The 21,153-nt window shown below is 38.9% G+C and overlaps 1 protein-coding gene across 2 annotated transcripts; it reads right to left on the bottom strand.

The window, feature by feature from the left end:
- Positions 1–949: 949 nt before the first annotated feature.
- LOC143862195 (serine/threonine-protein kinase STY13-like) lies at positions 950–16,750 on the bottom strand. 2 transcript variants are annotated; one of them, XM_077373205.1, is made up of 6 exons: positions 16,028–16,746; positions 15,714–15,846; positions 14,972–15,167; positions 2,385–2,509; positions 2,138–2,296; positions 950–1,801 (listed from the first exon to the last, which is right to left on the bottom strand). In XM_077373205.1, exons 1-6 carry the CDS (start codon positions 16,156–16,158, stop codon positions 1,487–1,489), a joined length of 1,059 nt encoding a protein of 352 aa, XP_077229320.1. In that variant the 5' UTR covers positions 16,159–16,746; the 3' UTR covers positions 950–1,486. The 2 variants fall into 2 exon arrangements, with proteins under 2 accessions (XP_077229320.1, XP_077229321.1); XM_077373206.1 differs by having other exon boundaries at positions 1,489–1,801; positions 2,179–2,296; positions 16,028–16,750.
- Positions 16,751–21,153: the final 4,403 nt, after the last annotated feature.

A 21,153-nucleotide genomic window follows, 5' to 3' on the forward strand; every position in this document is an offset into this window, starting at 1 on the left:
TCCTACCTATACTAAACACAACTAAAGACAAAATAAGAAAATAACAAATATCTAAATAGATTTATTTCAGCCAAGGTGGGGCTATTTAGTCACGTAACATTCCACCGACCTTGAAATCAACCTTATCCTCAAGGTTGAAGATTACGGACCAATTGGTGAAAAATTAGATCTTGCGCATTTTTCGAAAGTCTTTTTCCGTCTCCCTCATCTTCTTCTTCTCTTTGTCTTGTGGTATGTCTTCATCAATGGATGAAACAACTCCATTTTCAAAACGATCTCATTGCGGTGTTCATAAAAGCTCCTTCGTTTTGTTTTCTTGGAATGATTTGGATGTTGATGCACAGATGGTTGTGGATGAGAAGAGGAACGGTAGACTCTTTGGAGACGAACTTCCTTTATTGGCCTTTTTGCCTTTTCTTTTGGCTTATTTTTTTCTCTTTTCTTCTCCTCTTTTTCTGTTTCGTCGTTTCCTTTTTGTATTTTCCTTTTCGTCAATTTGCTTTCTTTCATCTTCGCGTAATTCCTTGATCAGCATGCTGATTTTGTTCAGGCCTTCAGCAAATCGCTGTTGCGCTTGTATCATTTTCGAAACAGATACTTTCATCTTTCGAAAATCATCACGGAGGGAATCCAAAATCTCCAAAGATGTATTCATGGTGCAGGACCAACTGCTCTGATACCACTTGTTACGTGCCTAATCAGCCGTAAAACAAATAAACAAAATGAAAAGAAAGAATAGAGAAAAGGATGGTTGATTCGAGGCAACCAGGACCTCCTAACGGCCCAGTTCGAGAGGAGTCATTACTCTCCTAGAAACAGTCTCTACTTTGCTGTAAATTCTCTTCCCCTCATTAATGATAAAGATGCCATATAAATAGACACATCCCACGTTTTACACTTACTAATAGCAGGACCCAAAAGATAATTAACAAAGAGAAAGATCAAGAAAAGTAAGAACAGCCACGATTCCATATAACAAACACAACTTTAAAGGACTCAAATAAAATATTTAAAAGCCTAAAACTTAGGAGATTTATTTGGGGAAGATTTCCAGCCGTTTTTGGAGAATCCGTATTTTCCACGCATTTGATGAAGAGAGAGATTGAAAGCAACAGTGCGTCATAAATGTGAGAATAACAGGAACTATCAGACAAGGGCATGCCCAAAATTTGGTAATTCAAAGTCTCGCGAGGCTTCGGCAGGTTTTAAATAGCAACAAATAACATTTATAAACATCCTTGTACCTATATTACCAGTCATTGACGTGCGAGAATTACAGCAACTGTCGGACAAAGGATGGCAAGAAGGTGGTTAGTCAATCTCCATGTGGATTGAACAGTTTCAGCATAACGACTAATAGCATTTATAGAAATGGTAAAACTTGCAAGTTTAGGATGTAATCCAATTGAGCTTTCCTTACAATGATTATTAGGGGAATGGGGATTCTTCTCAAGAAGGATTGTCATATTTCCACTATAGTAAGAGATCAGTAGCAATGGTTGAAGCAGAAGAAGAATCCCCTTGTTTTGTTTGCTATCTTTGTTTCTGGGGTTTCACCCAAGTCATCTCGTATGGCCATCAGCGAGCTCGTACCTGGAGATTCCGGTGGCAAAACTGCATTTTCAGACGCAAATACACGTGAAGGGATCATGGGCTCTGGGGGTGAAAGGGCAGATAAATAATCTTGGAGCATCTGCACTATCTGACTGAAATTGGGTCTGGAATTCGGATCTTCCTTCCAGCATGAAGTTAAAATTAAAGCCAAATCGTCTGGGAGGTTTTCTGCACTGGGTCTGACATTCTGAACAGAAAATATACCTCCAGTTAGATCACAGTCATAGTTTTAAATTTCGGCCAAAATCCGAAATTTCGGCCGAAATATTTCAGTTTCGGTTGACCGAAACCGAAAGTAGATAGAATCTGTTTTGTATAGGAATTCGGCAAATTTTTGTCGACATTTACAATATTTCCACCAAAATTTTAAGATTTCCACCAAATTTTTTTTACCAAATTTTACATGACTCCGGCCAAGACTGAAAATTTTCGGTTTTGATGGTGGCCAAAACCGACATTTAAAACCTTGATCACAGTTAGCCCAAATCCCATGGAATTTAACTAAGCATTGAGAGGAGATTACTTTAAAAGCAGCTGCATATGCTGCTTGCAGGTTTGACATGCCTTCAAATGGTAGTCGATTGTGTAAGAGCTCCCATAACACTATCGCAAAACTGTAAGCATCCACCTTGTGATTGTAATGCTTTTTCTCCCCATGCCTTAACGTGACAGTGCTGTATAGCTGCATAAAGATGAAGGCGACGGTGAATTTTCACTTAGAAAAAGAGATCAGGAAAAATAAATGAAATATGCACGGAACAAGATAGCACCTCTGGAGCCATCCAACGGTATGTCCCTGTTTCAGCGGTCATCATCTCTGTTAACGTCTCTTCCCTTGCTAAACCAAAGTCTACAAGTTTTACTGTCTTCTGGTCTGCAGTCAACAACAAGTTCTCTGGAAAAATAACCACTTAATCAGAACTTTATTCCTGTGTTGAAACAGCAACAGAGTTTGAGCAAGTAATGAAAGAGGGTCTTTCTTGCTGAGGAATTTATATTGAGATTAATGAAAATAAGAATAATGTTGCAAAATGAGCTCATTAAGATTGACTAAGGCAGATTAGAAGTATAACAGTTACTCTACTTTTAAATCTCTACCGACATATTACATATTGAGTAATGATGTGAATAAAAAGACGTAGTAGTAAAGAAGATTTACCATAAATAGAACTGGTTTACTAGGAACTAATTACTTATTTTAATGATGAAGCAGCCCAACTGCTTTCCCCTCCCAGCTGCACCGGAAATGTTTTGGAACAGAAGTCTAGTTCAGAAGGCATCAACTGATCAGAAATGAGAACTGTCTGATATGAACCATATGCGTGCCTAACTCAAAGGTATCTAGCAGTGACAATTGATTAACGTATATTACTTCATTGACCAAAACAAATGGGGAAAGGAATTTACTGTACTACTGGAACATTTACATTGACTAAACTCGCCAGGCCTGTGAATATTGAGGAAAGATGCAATATGTGGGATCCTGAGAAAACTTCTCGATATAGGAAACAGAATCAATTGGTGTCTGCCAGTTTAACTTGGAAAAATCCTTAGAAGATGTGTTAAAACAATAAAAAATAAAAGAAAACTCAAGACATATAAATGTAACTTAGAACACTGCTACGGTACTCCCGCACGAGTATGTGAAAAATGCCAATTCATGGGTGGCTGGAAGGTCCCATGACAGTCACATGGCCACATGGGGATCCCAATGAGAGCACAATCTTTCTACAATAACTGTTGAGAACATAAAAAGGTATTTAATGACCAAACAGCATATTGATATCAAACTCCATCAGTCCACTGACCCACTGTAAACTGTCTCACCAGATTTACCAGATATGGGTAAAGATATTTTATAAGGAACAGTACACGCAACTCAGTTCCGGAATGCCCCAATTGAGATAACAAGAGTGCAGAAATAGTGCTAAAAGTGGGCATACAAATGCCTTCTCTTCCATAAGAGGGGAAAATATTCATGCATATATGCTCAACATAAGTTCCCAAATAACCACTTAACCTCCAAAAGAAGTAGACTTTCCTTGGCCGAAAAATACCCCAACATAATTGGTACGCTGTTACAAGAGAATACGCACACCGGGAAACGATGGAAGGTTTTGCTGAGTATTGCCCATAGAATCCCAGGTCCATCATATTCTAGGTTTTTGTACCATGTCAAGTGTGACATTTTGTTTTATCATTAAATATTATGCTATCTGCGCTTATTATTAACTCCTTTTTTACTATAGACTTCTTTTAGCTATTGTTTAACTAATATCTGTTGTTATATCCCCTCCCCTGGCCGTTTGGATACGCGGATTTTAGAATCTAGGATTTCCTCAAAATCCTGGATGGGCGACAAGAGAACTCCATCAGTCCACTGTAAACTGTCTCACCAGATTTACCAGATATAGGTAAAGATGTGTCATAAGGAACAGTATATGCAACTCAGTTCCGGAATGCCCCAATTTAGATAACAAGAATGCAGAAACAGTGCTAAAAGTGGGCATACAAATGCCTTTTCTTCCATAAGAGGGGAAAATATTCATGCATATATGCTCAACAAAAGTTCCCAAATAACCACTTAACCTCCAAAAGAAGTAGACTTTCCTCAGCGGAAAAATACACCCACATAATTGGTCCGCTGTTATAGGAGAATACACACACCGGGAAATGATGGAAGGTTTGCTGAGTATTGCCCATAGAATCCCAGGTCCATCATATTCTAGGTTTTTGTACCATGTCAAGTGTGACATTTTGTTTTATCATTAAATGTTATGCTATATGTGCTTACTATTAACTCTATTTTTAATATAGACTTCTTTTAGCTCTTCTTTAACTAATATCCGTTGTTATATCCTCTCCACTGGCCGTTTGGATATGCGGATTTTAGAATCTAGGATTTCCTCAAAATCCTGGATGGGAGGCAAGAGAAGGAGAATGCCGTTTTCTGATTTCTCTCGCTTCTTTCCGTCAGCAAGAGTAGGAGATCATCCAATGTTTCTAGTTTTAGAAATCTTTAGATGCGAGACAGATTTCTAAAACCTGGATTTCTTACCTAAAATCCAGGATTCTAAAGAGAACCGAAATGGACAGTCTCCTTCTCTCGTCTCCCATCCATGATTTTGAGGAAATCCAAGATTCTAAAATTGGCTTATCCAAACGACCCCTAAAACTTTAAACAAAATCTTATTCCAATATTATATTCATTGCATCCTATTGTGTCCACAAATAATAGATAAACATACTTTAGTGTCCCCGTTTCTAGGGGGTTGTCGTGTCTTGACACTCCGTGTCCGTGTCGACATACAACACTCGTGTCAAATCATAGGTGTTTCTCTTCTTCTTCTTCTAATAGGTAAGTTAGAATAAAAGTCCAAAGCCTCAGATCCAAAACATAAAGCATCATCCACTAGAGCTAATTTCTATGCATTCCAACACTGAGCTAATCATAGTATGTCACGAGTATAAAGGCAACTCGACAATTCACCAACAATGGCCATAAAATTAGGGAAGTTCCTCTATGGTTTTCTAGGATTCACAATTTCATCTTTGCTTGGAATGCAAAAAGTACAATGGTTAACAAAAACCAATGAAAAGTAATAAAAGTGATAATGCCAATGAGTTTGGTAACCTATTCAACATTGCTTTCATGAGTGAACGACCAATCTTTCTCTACTCTATTACACATGAGGGAGGGTTCATCATTTCTTGGTTAAAAGAAGGTACATATAAGAAATAGGCAAGCTTAAAATTAAGAAAATTTGGTACATTGATAAGTCGATGATAAAATTATGCTTATAATCCTAGAGCAGTAACATGACCAGAGCAGAGCAGAGGAATGGTCAGTTTGCATTGGTTGAGAGTCGAGAATGATTGAGAGTTGACCAAACTCTATAGGAGAAGTTGGCCCCGATAGGCCTAGCAGGTGTAGGCCGAAACCTTGGTGGTTTGCTTGTGGGCTGCAAGAGGACTTGCTTGTGCACATGTGAGGCACACAACAAGAAATCATACTACAGCTCATGTGCTTTCCCTAAGGAAGCTTTGGGTGCGGACTGTGAATTATCCTTAGTGATGCTCCAGTTTCTTTGGTTGAGGATGGGGGCTAAAGACAGTGCATGTTGGGTTGGGTTCCCACATGCATTGCGTACACGGACCGGTGTAGGGGGCTAGCTATACTATTTGCCTTCTCCACCGCTGTACGTCTTGTGGGTAGGCCAATCTCTAGGTCTTCCATGAGTTCGTGCCGGGGCGACCTCGATTGCCCTCGCGAGGTGTACGACTTGCGGATCAGTCCATGAGACATCTTGCTCCTTGGATGACCAAGCCCTTGTGCTTGACGGATTTGTGTGTGGCATTGTCATGCCTCGTATTCGATGGACTTTGCATTGGGCTCCAAGGCCTGATGTTCAATGTACTCGTGATGCAGGCTGATCACGAGAGCGGGTTCAGAGTTGGTCTCTGTAAAATCAAGAGATGTTGACGTGTAGGGCCTTGAGAGCCTTGCACGGTTAAAGGCTTGCCCTAGCATACGCACATGTTGGGACACTACACGGGCTATTCCACTGCTAAAACAATAGGCCCTTAACAGGCATTCAAAAACACAAAAACTAAAATTTGGGGACTGTTTCCTACTTTCTCTTAGGGAAAACATGCATAAAAACTACAATTTCCAGATTATTTCCAATTTCCTCTCTCCAACTTTTTTACAAATTCCTTTGATATTTTGAGATTTTCGATTTATCGCCTACCTTCCCTAATTTATCGCCTACCTTCTTATTTCTAGTTCAGCTTTGCCAAACACGATTCTTCGATTTCTTTTCTTCTTTATTCTATTCACCAAATCAACGCAATATCCCTTCCATGAATGGTTGCCAAACTTAACTAGACCTTTGATTTTTGCAGTTCGTAATCTTACATGTGGGATGTTTATTCCGAATTATACTCTACAAGGCATGGCCTGGAGAAGAAAAGGCGATGAATGTCATTTCCTAGAAAAAAAGATGAGTAATGATCCTGTTCCAATCTGATGATCGAACGGCCAGGATATGACGAGTGCAATTGGATCATGATGAACATGATTTTTTTTATGTAATCAGTCATTAGATCTCCCTAAAATCTCTCTCCTCTCTTTTCTCTCCTAAAATCTCTCCTCTCTCTCTCTCTCCTTAAAAACGAATTTAATAGGCAATTCTTATTCTACATCTCTTTCACGATTTTGCTAAATCACTTAAGATATACCTTCCCTATCTTAATACCATTTTAATAGGGCAGCGATATTCCACCCCCCGCCCCCCCCCCCCCCCCCCCCCCCAAAAAAAAAAAAAACATACATCGTTAGGATATATTAAGGGGTGGAGGAGCAACCGTTAACTCCAAAAGCAAGGGGAGGGGTATCCATCAGAGGAAGGGAAAATATCACTGCCCTAGAGGAAATTTCAACAACGATTTTGCTAACAAATGAATGTCTTAGATCATCCAAATAGGTGGTCCCCACTCTACCTTTTTCTAAGCATTCTGTGTTGAACCACTAATCACACCTACGGTGGAAATTGAAGGGGTTCACGATTTCAGTTGTCTTGCAAAAGGAGCTTTTTACGGTTGAGCCACACCATTGGGTGAATTACAGTGTATACCGATCGATCGATCAAACGATCCAAATCATTTTATATGATCAACCAATCAAGATTAAACATGGGTCCAAATAGAGCAAATTTCAACCAAACAATTTTGCTAACAAATGAATGTCTTAGATCATCCAAATAGGATGTCAACACTCTACCTTTTTCTAAGCATTCTGTGTTGAACCACTAATCACACCTACACTGGAGATTGAAGGGGCTCACCATTTCTGTTGTCTTGCAAAAGTAAGGAGCTTTTTACAATTGAGCCACACCATTGGGTGAATTAAAGTGTATGAATTAAAGTGTATGTCGATCAATCTAACAATCTAAATCATCCGATCGATGCACTTGTCCTCATCTTATATGATCAACGAATCAAGATTAAACATGGGGCGTAACTGTTGCCCCTTTCACTTTGAATCCCATCGCGATGGTCACCAAGTCACATCTCATTACTCATAGAAGCACATCGACGATCGAGATTGAACGGGACCACCACAAATTAAAATATTTAGAAGCACATGTACGGTGGAGATTTTAGGGGTTGCCACGAATGAAAGGGCTGTGATCATCCCTTCATAGATTTTTAGCTTCGACCTATCTAACAAATGAATGGCTTGGATCATCTAATTATCCAAATAGGGGGGGGTGGATTCTACTTTTTTTTTTGTCCGAGGATTATGTTTTTGATCCACTAATCACACCTGCGGTGAAGAATGAAGGGAACCACCATTTCATCTGTCCTATCTAACAAATGAATGGCTTGGATCATCCAAAAGGCGGGCCCACTATATTTTTTTTCCTGAGAATCCTGTTTTCAATCCACTGATCATGTCTACAGTTATAGCCTCTTTTATATTGGTTTTTATTTCTTTATAGCTTCTTTTATATTGGTTTTTAGACAAAGATTTTAATCGCACATTTTTACTTCGTTTTCTTTCGTGGGCATTCTAGATCTTTTAGTTAATTTCTTTTTTCATGGGTATTCTAAATCTCTTATGTTAATTTAAGAGGGTTTTCTTTATTCTTAATTCGATATCACAAAAATATAGTTTTTCCCTTAACAAAATGGAGGTATCAAGTGCACCACCCGTTCATCGCACGGATGGTCCACTAGTTCATACTATATGGAAGGGCCATTTTCCATTAAGGAGCGGGATTATGTTCCTGATACGGAGGGAGCATGCTCCTCAGAATGGTGGGAGTATGCTCATTACACAAGTCTGCTCCTAGATCATGGACTCGTGGTTCCAAATTGAGGTTTGCAAAGGGTAAATCCGACTTGTAAGAAGTGGTGGTGTTGGGAGCCGGTGTTTAGGTGTGTAAGCTTCTAGTCTAAGTTTTGAATGGCTAAAAAAGTAATAATACATCCCATTTCAGAGAACGAGGATGCAGAGTTAAGTGGTCAAGTTCATGACGGAACTCAGTGTCTATCATCTCCATTGTCCTAAGGTAGAATAGGAAACTTTGTGGTCTAGCTTACCCATCAAAAAAAAGGAAACTTTGTGGTCTTTTCTTTTGTGACACAAGAAGCACTTGAGGCTGTTGGATTCTCAAACTCTGCATATTGCATAACAAGGGACAAGGTTTCGGTAGCAAGTTCCCTCAAAGTAGTATGTGATAAAATTGTTCTAATCCTCGGGTTCAAAGAGTTAGGGAGAATAGTTTTGGGTGAGTTTATTACACTGCAACGTTAATTACATTTCATTATCTCATTATTGATGGAAAACGAAACTCAATAAAATGAGATAGGAACAAAAAGGGCAAAGCTTCCCCTCCGTCAAACCAACACAACAAAGTCCTTTTTATTTTTTAATAATAAATAAAAACTTTATTGAACATAAGAATTATGGAAGGGTATAAACTGCCCAGACTCCAAACATCCCTATCTAGAACCTTTCTAGATAAGGACTCAGCCCCTCATTTGCTTCTCCCAAAACATTCCGAAAAGAAATAACAGGCCGCTATGTATATCTAAGATCTTGTCTACGATGTCAGAAAGACTACATAGCAAACATTGTAGAATCCCCCTCAACTAATAGCATGCCACCTATATCACTTATAAAGACATGTTGGAAAATAATATATTTAGAATATGGATCTGATCTATGGTTTATTCGAACCCAAAAAATCTGCAATTTGAAATGAAAAAACTCTTTCTGTTTGGAAATCAAAAAAAAAATAGAACTTATCTGTTTGATTGAAAAAACCCACTGGAAATCGGATTGAAAAGAATAAGGCTGAGTCGTGCCACTGGTCACTCTCCTTAAGAATCGTATCCGCACCCTACCGGTGCAACCGGGATTTGCGAACCGACGTTCCAAGATAAAACAACCGAAATTGGCCCCAGTCCACGTGCACTGGCTGACTGGTCCACCCAGAATCACCAACGGAACTGTGCTCAGAATGAACGGAACGAAGGAGGAAGAAGAACAGAACAGAAAGCCTTGAGTTATAAATTTCAGAATGTGCAAAAACGTCTGTGTAATTTTCTGTGTTCAAAACAATCTGTCTCGTCCCCTTTTATAGACCAGAAAGTGTCTGTTGGGGAGAGCCACCATTAAAACACACCCTTAAAGGCCAGTAACGTTTTTTCTCCCAACAGTCATTTTTGTGACCGTTGAGATTTTAAACGGTTCTTTGCAATTAAGGTCCATATCAAAACCAAAGGGTAAAAATTAAAACGGTTTTTTGCAATAAAATAACCTTTTCATTTAAACCCAAACCCAAACCCGGACCTGGACCTCGGACCACGGCCACGGCTCGGCTCGGCGAGGCGAGGCGCGTGTTTTTTACACATGGGCTTGTGCTCTTCTAAAAGCCCAAGACCCAACAAATTCTAAAGCCCCTTGAAGGCTCAAGCCTTTCTCCAACTCTCCATCTTATATGGATGAGAAAAATTCTCTCAAGCTCCTATGTGGGACTATTTGTTTTACCTTGGTTTAGAGAGCACAATGTTCACACACATATCAAGGTCTTGGGTTCAAGTCCCCATTCATGCAATTGATTCTAGTTTTTGAAAGAAGGAGGGGGAGAACTTTAAATTGAATCTTCCCTCCAAATTTTAAACACAAACCAAAAGCATCTTTGACTTTTCTATTTAAATTATTTGAATTTGTCCAACAAGACAGCATACACAAAGAAGAGTGTTCACCTTCGCTTCATTCCAGTCCTTGATACGCAACCAGGAAAACATTCAAGACTTCCACTTCTCATTCCTATAAATGCCATCAACTTTGCAAGTGCTGAGTTTACCATAGAGCTACCAACAAAGTTGAGCTTGATCAGGTTGAGAAGCAATAAAATCCATCCCGATCTTTTCCAAAGCTTTACGAAAACTATAAATGAGATTACCCAATTCCCTTTTTTTTGTCTTTCCAAATCTCCCATAGAAATAGGGAAGGAACAATCAACCACAATATACTTAGCTCCTCATGCTTTTTAGGACTCATAGGGTAGTGGAATTTATTGGGCAAGCTAGCTCCTGGTATCAAATCAATGTTGTAGTGGATATTCCTCGTACAAGGTAATCCAGGAGCTAAATTTTGTGGCATTACATTACTAAACTCTTCCAAAATGGGCTGGACTGCATCCGGAGAGTTAGCTCCTTGAGATTACCCTTAGAAACCAAGGCATACATTATATCACTCTCCTCCACTTCTTCCAAAATTAGCAATAGAATAAATTCACACCCTATGCATTTTTAGTCATATGTGCAATGTCCTCTTCGGATGTGGCTAAAATCATTTTCTCATGGTCCTTATTGACGGTATGTATAGGTATTTTTCCATCCATCATCGATGACCTTGTTGTCAAACTACCAAGGTCATCCAAATAAGATATGGCATGCATAAATATTCACAACATCACACCAAGCTTTATCAAAATAACTATTGCTAACAGATAACCAAAAATGCTAAGTAACATGTACCACACTGCCTTTCTTCAGCCAAGAAAGCTTACATGGTTGTAGATGTTTTACAGCCTTCAGATCCAGTTTAGTGACTGCCTCTCGTGATATAATATTTCGCAAGTGCCACTATCAATGATTATCTTCCAAACCCATCCTCCATTAGTGCAAGTGGCATGAAATACATTGTTAAAAAGCCAATCCCTAGCATCTTCATACCAGTGTGTGATCAAACTCTTGTGCATGGCATCTTCAATTTCATAATCAAACTCTTCATTGCCATTTGTATCTTATCCATCAACTAACTGATCATTGTCTTCGTCGCCTCCTTCAGTAAGCAATTATTTTCCTTCTCTGATGTTAGGTTTTCTACAATCTGTAGATTTGAGTCCTTCCTCACCACACTCGAAGCATCTAGAAACCTCAATGACACAAATTGTCAACCTAGGGAAGTGATAGTAAAGGATCTTTATGCTAATTCAGAATTCTAGATTGAAATGCTCTGAGCTAGATATGAGAAGCAAAGCTTATGTTATTGGCTGAAGAAGTATTGCTTCAGTAATTTGGAATAGTTTAGTGCGCCTTTCATATGTCTAACCCAGCTTATGGTTGAGGATCCCATATGGACAAAGGTTTCTAATTTGGATGGGTCGATGGACACATCGCATAGGGCTAGCTCAATGCTTTCCCACAATCCATTCAGCTTTACAAGAGCTATGAATCCCAAAGAACAATGACAGTGATTACCTTGATAACTTGGGATCAAAAGAGCAGGATCTCAACATGCAAGGCAGGTCTATCTGATAAAGTGCTGGAGGCATTTTTGAGTTTTCACCCCACAACAAGTAATAGGTAGGATTTCAATCTTACGTTCGAGTGCTGACAATTGTTTACTAAAGCCTTTTATAAGGAACGTTGATTTCATTATCTACTATTTAGGATCCAAACCTTAAAGCCTTTTACAAGGAACGCTCATTATCTAATATTTAGGATCCAAACCCCCTTTTGTGAGGGCAAGATTCTTTCGGGTGACTTTCCGGCTTCTATAGGGATCAAACAGTTTGAACCCCAAGGTGTAGAGGTCTGTTTCGAAGTGTTGGCTTATTCATACCTATGTTCTAGACCAGAAACCAACATTTTTTAACAGAATATAAATGATGCTTTTCAATTAAATGCTTCTATAATAAGATTCCAGGATCAGGATCCTAGCAGTCACGCTCTAATATTTGGAACCAGGGTAATCTATATCAAGCACAAGAATTTGTGTCGTAGGTGACCAGTTAGTAAAAGGGAACATTGCTCCAATGAGTTTTTTTTTTTGGCTAGTGATGTTGGCACTACCATGTTCTAATAATTGCACAAACTCAGCTTGTCTTTATTTTTTAAACAGCCATCAAAGGTTATTAGTTATTACAGTTCCAAAAAACTCTCAGAAGCCAATTAAAAAAGAAAGGACAAGCTGTGTTTGTGCAAGTAGTAAAACATGGTAGTGCAAGAATCAATAGCCTTTTCCTTCTTTTTTTGGTTTGGTGTGGTGGTGGGTGTGGCTGGCTGGCTGTGTGTGTGTGGGGGGGGGGGGGGGGGGGGGTGTTCGGTCCTTAACGTATCCATCTTATGATGTCCTCAATCAAAGCATAGAAGCCATTCTTCTTTGGACAATTTCGTGTTTCTTATCAATATAACAGTTGTTAACACTTCTATTGACTTTTGGAAAGGCAGTATCAACTATCAACTAATTGAAGCTCAATGCACAAATACTAATGAGACATTTTATTTTCCACGGCGTTGTGGAGAATCTAGAGTGAAAGGAATACGTAAGTGATTACACATCCCAACAGATCTCGGATTGGTATAAGAATCATCATAACAAGGTATTGAAAGGGCATTAACTAATAGACTGGAGGGGAATCTTCCACACTTATCAATACTAGCTATAGCAAGGTCACCTAGTTGCTCCCCTTACCAGACGGTTGAAATTCGATTCCAATGGCAATTGTTCAAGGAATCCCACACAGCAGACTTTGCTGGTGTCTTTTCCACAAGGCAAGCATAGTGGTATACCCATTTATCAAGCTGGCGTGCCACATGAATTCAATGAAGACCGAGGAACATTAACTCATGAACAATAATGCTACTAGACTTTGAAGGGAACATTATGAATTGAGAATTTAATGAACTAAACAAACTTAAAAAAAGAAGTTAAAGGGTCTTATCTCTTCAAATCAGCACTTTCTTTTCTAATGTATCTATATATTGAGCAAATATAGTCCTCTACCAGTATTGTTAGAAATTTAGAATCTCCCACATACATTAGAGAAGCAAGTAACATAGTCATGAAATTAGTTACTTGAGAGTTCATCATACTTCAAAAATATGGCATTATATGCCTATTTTGTAATAAACTGGTATCATTTCTATGTAGATAACTTAGCATTTTCTACAAAAAAGTTCTGCTTGATTAGGAAAAGAGATTGTGTCAAATATGGATTCATTGGCTAAGAATGCAACTTTGAGAAATCGCTGTTGACTAGGGTCACTATCCCTTCTCTTGTAACACTGATTCTATCAGTTTCCATTCCCCTCGTAATATTTCTTATGTTGACTTTTTCGTCCTCTCCCTACCTCCCAGAGTTAAGACTAGTTATAAGCCCTATGTGTTATTACCCAAAGAAAGAGTAGTTCACTTTGAGCACCACTTATTCTTCCGTGGGAGGACAAATACCAACTGCTGCACCTGTTGATTCTCAAAGACTTTGGTGAAGCCCATTTATAGCAATGTCTTGACAAACCGAGCATGCTATGGTATTGTTATCATGCCTAAATCATTATGCTAAATAGGAGACACTGGAGTGCAACTGTGATTCAAATATGTGGGGCAAGGCCTACTGCCTGAAATTTTGTGACAAACATGAAAAGGATAAGCATCGGAACTATGAAGGACTGGGATGTTTTTAAGCAACAGTTTTGGAAGGTCTGATTCCTATCTCCATGAATTTTATTGAGAACTAGAAAGTTGCTCAACTAGGGTTAAATTTTATCTCTACCATCACTCTGTTCTTATGACTGTCTTTATCTATTTATTACCATTTATATGTTTGCGGAACTGTACACTTCCTAAGTCAATAAATAGCTTAAGTCAGATCCTAGATCTGTAAAAGCATTAAGTTCCCTTAGCAACAAAAGAAATCAAGATATGCAATGTACAGAGGTGCCCTACATACCAAAGGGATAATGTTGTTACACCAAACCTATAGTGAGACACTTGAAGTGTTACAGTATTTCTAAATGCTTCAAGTTAGTCTGTCTGGTATTGCATGGTCAATAAATGATAACATGGATGAAAGCAAGGCGAAACCTCATGTATGTCACTGCATTGTGGAAAAGTTCAAGATGAAAAATAAAGACTGTTTTGGGATAGAAAAAACATGCCACTCGCACAAAAATAGACCTATCTATACTTTGAAAATAAGTAGAAGCAAAAATAATTATCTCTATGCACCTAACAAGTTGCCGTCTTGACTTTTGACCTTACAGACCAACACCAAAGATGCCAGTCCAATACAACTGATTTTATTCACTTCTACAAAGGAATTTCTTTCTCATGACATATAAGCAACAGAGAAAGGATACGATGTTCCATAAATGAATGGATAAATATTGAAGTATCTGAGTATCTTGTACATAATTATAACATGAAAAATATATATTAGACAATTTGCATACAGTGATGTCACACATATTTGTTTCTAAATAATACTAGTAGGCACAAGCCCTCTGATGGACCCTTTCATAATTAATAAATGGGCATCATTAGAAAAATTACCAGGTTTCAGATCGCGATGGATGATCCCATGAGAGTGTAAGCATTCCATGGCTCGAGCAATGTCAAGTGCAAAACCAACAGCCACACTCATGTCCAGGCACCTCGGTCTTATATTCAGCATGTATTTCCGCAATGACCCACCCAATAAAAGCTCGGTCACTACCACCATGACAGGCTCCTTACAAGCCCCGATAAACTGTCAGTACAATATATTTTCGTTAGATGTCTGTCACATATGGAAATAAGGTACCAGTGTGAACATCCCTAACCACGAAACAACCCATTACATCATCTAATATGAATAGATCATCTAACCGGAATCCTTAACTAGTTACCAATTTTGCATAAAGTCCTTAAATAGAGGGTGAGGCTTGGCGCAACGGTAAGGTTGCTCCATTGTGACGTGATGGTCATGGGTTTGAGTCACGGAAACAGCCTCTCTGCAAAGCAGGGGTAAGGCTCCGTACATCTAAATGGGGTGTGGGTGTGTGTGTGTGTGTGTGGGGGGGGGGGGGGGGGGGGGGGGGGGAGGGAGGGGAGGTGTGGGCGGTGGAGGGGGAGGACATTTTATTCCAATAATAAAAACATACTGGTCACTAAAAATCGTTTCCAGTTACGAATTTCTCGCATAGTTCTTTACCAATATAGTTAGAGATGCAAGGCACTAACTCTATATACTAATTCTCATTGTCCCTACATTCAGTTAAACTCCAGCTATATTTGCAAAGATCTGAAAACCAACCTTCACCAAGTTCTTGTGTTGAACTCTAGACAACATTGCAACCTCCCTCTCGAACCGACCCTCTCTCTTAGCGACCTCCTCAGGGGTGTCTCCCCTATGAACAATTTTAACAGCAACATCCTGGTTTTTGTATCTGAAAAGCATCCAGTAAAAAATCTGTGAGCACAATCAGACCTTGCATTTCTATAATCCACAAAAAACTACTACTTAATTGTTAGACTTAAATTAAATTTCCAGATAATTTAAAGTACAAAAAAAGATAAACTAGATCAGACTACCAAAACTATAGAAAAAGAGGAATATTTCAGACTTACTTTCCCTCATAGACTTTGGCATGAGCTCCCTCTCCAATTCTCGGCCCGACGAAGAGAAGCTTAGGATCAATTAACCACTTGGGATCCAATTGGAACTCATCAGTAGAGTAAAACCCATTCCCAGATTCCATTTCTAGAACAAGAAAAACCCTACCATCTATCTAGTATCTACACAGTAATGGAACAAGCAAAAGACATTGAAGCCTTTTTAACCAAGAAATCCAAGAAAGGGAAAGGACATACTCTGCTTCCATTTCTACTTTCCCAACACCCCCACCACAAACACCCATCTCAAAATCAACCAAAGGGATGAAAACTAACAAATACCCGTCAGAGAATAATAACCCACTTGTCCCCTGGCCATACAAAATACAAAGGCCCCAGCAATCTCACAAACAGAGCTAAGAAAGCATTAGCATTGGGAAGTGAGCAAATCCTGAAAAGTCACCCAAAATTTTGTATCTTTTTGGATGGGACTATTGCAATGAAATAAAGGAGAGCCATTCCTCTCTGTAGCAAGACCATAAAGCAATGCTCTATAGATCTAGAAATCTTGTTCAATGTTGTAACAAACCCACCTCACTCTTATCAATGGGAAGAGTGTTGCTCTTTGTTATATGATGTGAGATAGAAACAATAATAATAGAAAAGTAGAAGAAAACATAGAGGAGCCAAGAAGATAGGATGCAGATATAATTAAAGAGTGTAGGAGCCAGAAACAATTAAGTGCACATGGAAGTTGGCCCTCAACATGGGGACAACCCACACATAAAGAAAACTGCTTTGGACAGATGCTCTCAATCTTTCAACTTCTTTATTTCTTGCTTCATTATTTTTTTACTTTTTACTCCAGTGAGGGTTGAGAATTATGGAAGGGTGGTGGGGGCTATGAGATTCAGAAGCTGAGATGAACAATCATTCCCAACAAAGCATAGTCCATTTTATCTCGGTATCTCGCCATATAACTCTTATCAGAACAAAATGTCACATGGTGACCCAATGTAGGGGCAAGTATTCTAAAAGAAAAAATACAGTAGGGCCCACATGGCTCTATGATCTAAACCATTCATTTGTTGGGACTCGACTTAGATAGGTCGTGTTCGGAAATTCATCTTTTGATGATGATCCTAACGGTCCTACTCATACTCATAGAGGTTTCTACAATGTGTTGTGTTTCTGCAGATCGGAGGGTTAGGATCATCCTATGGAGATGATTTTCAAGGAACAGTATTCTAACTTATAGGATTCATTTCAAAAAAAAAATCTAAAGGATTCATTTAGCCAACCCCAACTAGTTTGGGACAAAGGCTTGAGTTGAGTTGAGTTGAGTTGAGTTGAGTTCAGTAGTCTATCTAACTCATGATCCAAAAAATGAATGGTTTGGATCTTCGAACCATGTAGCCCTGCCTCACTATACTTTTTGAAGTACGTGCACCTATGTGCAAACAGAAAAACTCTTCTCAGTATATAGACTTTCTTACCATTTTATAGATAGCAATATATTATTACTTTTATTTTATCAAATTTGTAGTAGATTATGTTAAATCTACCTTAAATCTATTTATTTATGTTTTAATAGTGAAGAATGATCACACGCATCTTGGATGCCTTGAATTACCATGAATGGTTTGGATTATTGAATAAATAGACCCCAGTCATACTTCTACCCCTCATATTTTTCATTGCACATTCATCAGGAAGCCGTTAAAGCGATATAAGATCTAGAATATGTATCTGCTTAGACTTCTGGACTTCATTCATTGGGGTTATTTCAATGCCTTAGTAGTTTCATTCATTGTGGTTATTTCAGTACTTTCATCTCCTAAGTTTCAATTTGTGACTTCTGCAGTTGTTTTATTACTTCAATGTAAAAAAGTTCAGTCCCCCACTTTTTGGGTTGTTGGAAGCGATGGCACATACCTGACATGAAATAGGGCCACCCTCTTCGGTTCTTACTTCCAAAAAAAATGAGCGAGCAGAAGCCTCAAAATTGCCCCACACCACACCCACAGGATCCGGATGGCCTACCATTCTTTTTATGAAAAATGTTAAAAGAAACTCACTTTGTTTGAAAATAGTGAAGAGGATCGAAATGGAATGGGTTGTTTCTAGGCCCGCTATTATAGTCATTTTGCTTAAGATGATAGTCGCTCCACCAACATTTAAATTGATGTGCAACAAGGGTAAATTTGTCCTCAAGATACAATGAAGTCTGGTAGAAAATCTACTGTTATTTGGTAAAGAAAGCTTAGAAAGATTTCAAGAGAATGTAGAAGTGCTTTGAAATTTTTAAATTTCAAAGTCCACTTGGAATTTCGTATATCTCTACAAATGGTGAGTTTTTTATCCTTTTATAAACCTTATGGTGTCTTTTCTGCTTGAAATACAACTTCTTATAGACTGTTAGACCGTGCCCAATTGCTATTCTACGTTCCAAATTGACTCAGATCTTGATTGTTGGTAATTGTAAACCTAAGGTTGCAACTTGGGTCGGGTTTTATCCGACCAACATCGACCCGGCCCAAAAATAACATGGTTCGAGTTTAGAAATCATGTGGGCCCCCACTTTCTCCTACTTGCAGAGACATAAAAACACATGAAATATGAGAAAACATTTCCTACACACTTGTGTAGGTAAGTTACCTACACACTAGCTTAAAATACAGTGGGGGCCCACATTGTTTGGGTGATCCAAACCATTCATTTGAATGGTCCTCACATAGATAGGGTGTCCACAAAAACTCAGATCCATAGGATCATCCTAACCATTCAAACTATGGAGGCAAAAAATGGACTAATTTGTGAAGGTTTATACACGTCCATTTTACCTCCACAAATTGTAGGGTTGGGATGATCCTATGGATCTGATTTTTTGTGGACACCCTATCTCTGTGAGGACCATTCAAATGAATGGTTTGGATCACCCAAACAATGTGAGCCCCCACTGTATTTTAAGCTAGTGTGTAGGTAACTTACCTGCACAAGTGTGTAGGAAATGTTTTCTCTATGAAATATATAGACATTTTTACCATTTTATCACAATATGTTGTCATTTTTATTTTTATTAAATTTGTGCTAGATTATGTTAAATTTATTTATTTATGTTTTAATATTGGGGAATGATCACTCGCATCTTGGATGCATTGTATTGCCATGAATGGTTTGGATTGTTGAATAAATAGGCCCCACTTGTACATCTACCCGCTCATATTTTCCATCATCTACCTGCTCATATTTTTCATCACGCATTCATCATATAAGAAACCTTTATAGCCACATAAGATCTCAAAAATATATTTTAAAAAGTTGTCGTTTTCTTTTCTAACTTTATTAAACAAAAAAGTGAAAAAAAATTATCTTTATCTGCTTAGACTTATGAACTTCATTGGTGGGGGATTATTTCAATGCCTTGGTAGTTTCAAATCTTCTAAGTTTCATTCCGTGACTTGTGCAATTGTTTTATTATCTCACTGTGAAAATGTTCTGTCCCCCACTTTTTGGGTTGTTGGAAGCGATGGTACTTGCCTGACATGAAATAGTGGAACCTACTTGGGTTCTTCCTTCCAAAAAAAAAAATGAGTCCCCACACACAGGAAGTGGTCTACCTTTCTTTTTTATGAAAAATGTTTAAAGAAAATCACTGTTTTTGGTGAAGGGGATGGAAATGTAGTGAGTTGCTTCAAGGCTGGTAGTTGCTTTTTTTTTTTTTTCAATGACGTAGGGTGTCCCTACCCCACTTTGTAGAGTGGGACTAATTCCCTCCGGATGCGTGCAATCACCCGTGGTTGCTTTCCATGAGACAATATTCGCCTTCACCCACTGTTAAATTGATAATTTAGCATCCAAAACCCAATGAAACTGAGTAGAATATCTATTGAAGTTTGTTGACATATGCACAAACGGAAACATACTCGAAAACACCGTTGGAACCTGCAAGTATATGAGATACCAATTTTTGTTTCTACGGAATGATAGAAAGCTGGAGAGAAACTTTCAAAACAATGACAAAGAAAGCTTGGAAAGCCTTCAATAGAATGTAGAAGTAGTTTAAAATTTCTAAATTTGAAAGTCTCCATTTGGAATTTCGTTTCTCTCTCTCTCTCTCTCTCTCTCTCTGCAAGTGGTGAGTTTTTGGTCTTTTTAGATAGACCTTCTGGTGTCTTTTCTGTTTGAAATACACCCTCTTTGGAATTTCATGATCACAATTCTATGGCCCAAATCGACTCAGATCAGGACTCTGGGCAAGTGTAAAGCACCCCCCGTAACGGTCATTTGATTGCTAAATCGTGTTCGGTCACCAACCATGGTCCAGATCACTCCCGATCGGCATTAGGTCGCTGGTACGCAACTAGTTGTGATCTTGCCGTCCATATTGCACCTGATCGAGCACTTACGATTACCATGCGATCTTGCAGCTCGGATCGTACCCGATCAAATCTAACCATTAGAGCACACCTAAGCACGATCTTACGGTCCAGATCACAACCACTCGAGAGCAATCTCATCCGATCACATCAAACGCTCCCTGCTATGAGGCATACATGCAAAATGCAAAGTGCGCCACTAGCTCTCTACAGGCCATTGCCCAGGTCGCGCAAGTGTGTGATTGTGTGTTGCATTGTCCTCTTGGTCCCACAATTTGCAAAAGGCATTTGAATTTAAAACAAGTGAAAAGAGTAAGTGGTACTTATTAACTCTTGTCCGCGCCATCCTAGAGGTACGCCAGAGGGGTCCAGCGTGATCCCTTTCTCTCCTCCAGGGATGGTGGCCCTACAAGGGGCAGGGAGAGGTAGGATTATTTCCTATTGGTACGCTATACGTTGTGACAGTGGCTCCGTACGGTATCAAGTCCTATAAATTGGGGAATTAATTCTCTATTTATGGGATACCTTTGCCTTTCTCTCTCTCTGGCTTTCGGCTAGTTTGACTTCCTTCTCACCAACTGGCTTGTTGGGGGAATGATCTCCTCCCTTGCCGTAGGTGCCTCTCTTGGTTGGATGGAAGTTGATAGAACCAGGTTCAAAGACTATCATTTTCCAATGCGGGACTGAACTTTTAATTTATCCACAAGTACTTCTTCTTTCAAAAACACGCAATTTCCAAAATTCAAAATATCCCTTTTTCAA

This window comes from Tasmannia lanceolata, unplaced genomic scaffold (genome assembly GCF_043159265.1).
Source record: "Tasmannia lanceolata isolate RefF3 unplaced genomic scaffold, GAP_Taslan_0.1 ptg000037l, whole genome shotgun sequence".
NCBI classification, from domain to species: Eukaryota; Viridiplantae; Streptophyta; class Magnoliopsida; order Canellales; family Winteraceae; genus Tasmannia; species Tasmannia lanceolata.

Excerpts from the sequence above, each read along its gene's own strand:
- LOC143862195 (XM_077373205.1), bottom strand. The coding sequence starts at position 16,158 with ATGGAATCTGGGAATGGGTTTTACTCTACTGATGAGTTCCAATTGGAT. Across the intron at positions 15,168-15,713 it reads AACACAAGAACTTGGTGAAG|TTTATCGGGGCTTGTAAGGA; the intron begins GTTGGTTTTCAG and ends TTGTACTGACAG. Across the intron at positions 2,510-14,971 it reads CCATCGCGATCTGAAACCTG|AGAACTTGTTGTTGACTGCA; the intron begins GTAATTTTTCTA and ends TTATTTTTCCAG.